This window comes from Aptenodytes forsteri, unplaced genomic scaffold (genome assembly GCF_000699145.1).
Source record: "Aptenodytes forsteri isolate BGI_AS27 unplaced genomic scaffold, ASM69914v1 Scaffold184, whole genome shotgun sequence".
In the NCBI taxonomy this organism is placed as follows: domain Eukaryota; kingdom Metazoa; phylum Chordata; class Aves; order Sphenisciformes; family Spheniscidae; genus Aptenodytes; species Aptenodytes forsteri.
The window spans coordinates 3,305,805-3,306,790 of record NW_008796078.1 but is presented as its reverse complement, the minus strand read 5'-3'; the positions used below and the strand labels follow the sequence as shown (position 1 = coordinate 3,306,790).

At 65.8% G+C, this 986-nt stretch overlaps 1 protein-coding gene across 1 annotated transcript in view; it reads right to left on the bottom strand.

Moving 5' to 3' along the window:
- Positions 1–986, bottom strand: part of CHST2 (carbohydrate sulfotransferase 2) — an 8,228-nt gene that overhangs the window by 2,953 nt on the left and 4,289 nt on the right. The window contains exon 3 of the mRNA XM_019474016.1: positions 29–979. Coding sequence (XP_019329561.1) covers positions 29–979 — 951 coding nt within the window. The remainder of the gene's footprint in view (positions 1–28; positions 980–986) is intronic.

The window sequence follows — 986 nt, the reverse complement described above, 5'->3', positions numbered from 1 at the left end:
CCTGCTTGGTCTGCTGGTAGCTGAGCGCAGTCCTCCAGGCGCTCAGCGCCTGGGTGGCGTTCCTGGCCGACACCACGAAGGGCTTGGAGGAGTAGCCGGGGCCACTGGTCATGTTGAGGGTGAACTTCTCCATCTCTGGGCTGACCGCCAGGTTGACGAAGCCGTACACCTGCCGCAGGGTCTTGATGGGCTCGACCACCAGGTCCTCGTAGCGCACAGCCATATAGTTGCCCTGCAGCCAGTCAGGGGGGTGCAGGGCGGTCTGCAGGGTCTTGGCCATGCTGCTGCAGATGACCTCCATGGCACCCAGGGCATGGTAGTCTGAGCCACCCCCCCCCTCCTTCTTTCCGCCCAGCTTGTGGCCGGCATCAAGGAAGGGCATACGATGGATGCGGGGGTCCCTGCTCCTCACCACCTGCAGGCTCTCCCGGATGAGGCCGTGCCGGGACTTGATGCGGGAGCTGGCGACGGCCCGGGGGTCTCGCACCAGGTGGATGACTTTGAGGTCCAAGGTCGGGTCCCGCATGAGCGGGGCGAGGACGGCCAGGTCGAAGACGCGGACGCCCTTGATGACCAGCGTGCGATACTTGTGGCACTCCTCCTGGAAGCGGCTGAGGCGCTGCGGGGGGCACTTCTTGCACACCCGGTCGTCCACCATGCCCACCACCTCCTTGCGGTAGGCTGGGCAGAGGGGCGAGGAGCAGATGACCTTGTTGGTGGCCGCCCCGAAGATGCCCAGTGTGGTGAGGTTCTTGCCGGCGCCCGCCGTGCTGTAGAGCTGGAAGACGGAGAGGTCGCAGCGGTACAGGGAGCTCAGCATGTCGCGGGCCGCCCCTTGCAGCGAGACGGCGTCCCCGGGGTACAGCTTCTGCCAGACGTGCCACACCGGCTCGTAGAGGAAGAAGACCTCGGGGTTCTGGTTGAAGAGCTCCCCGAAGAAGGACGACCCCGAGCGCCAGGTGGTGAAGACATAGACCAGCTGCCGC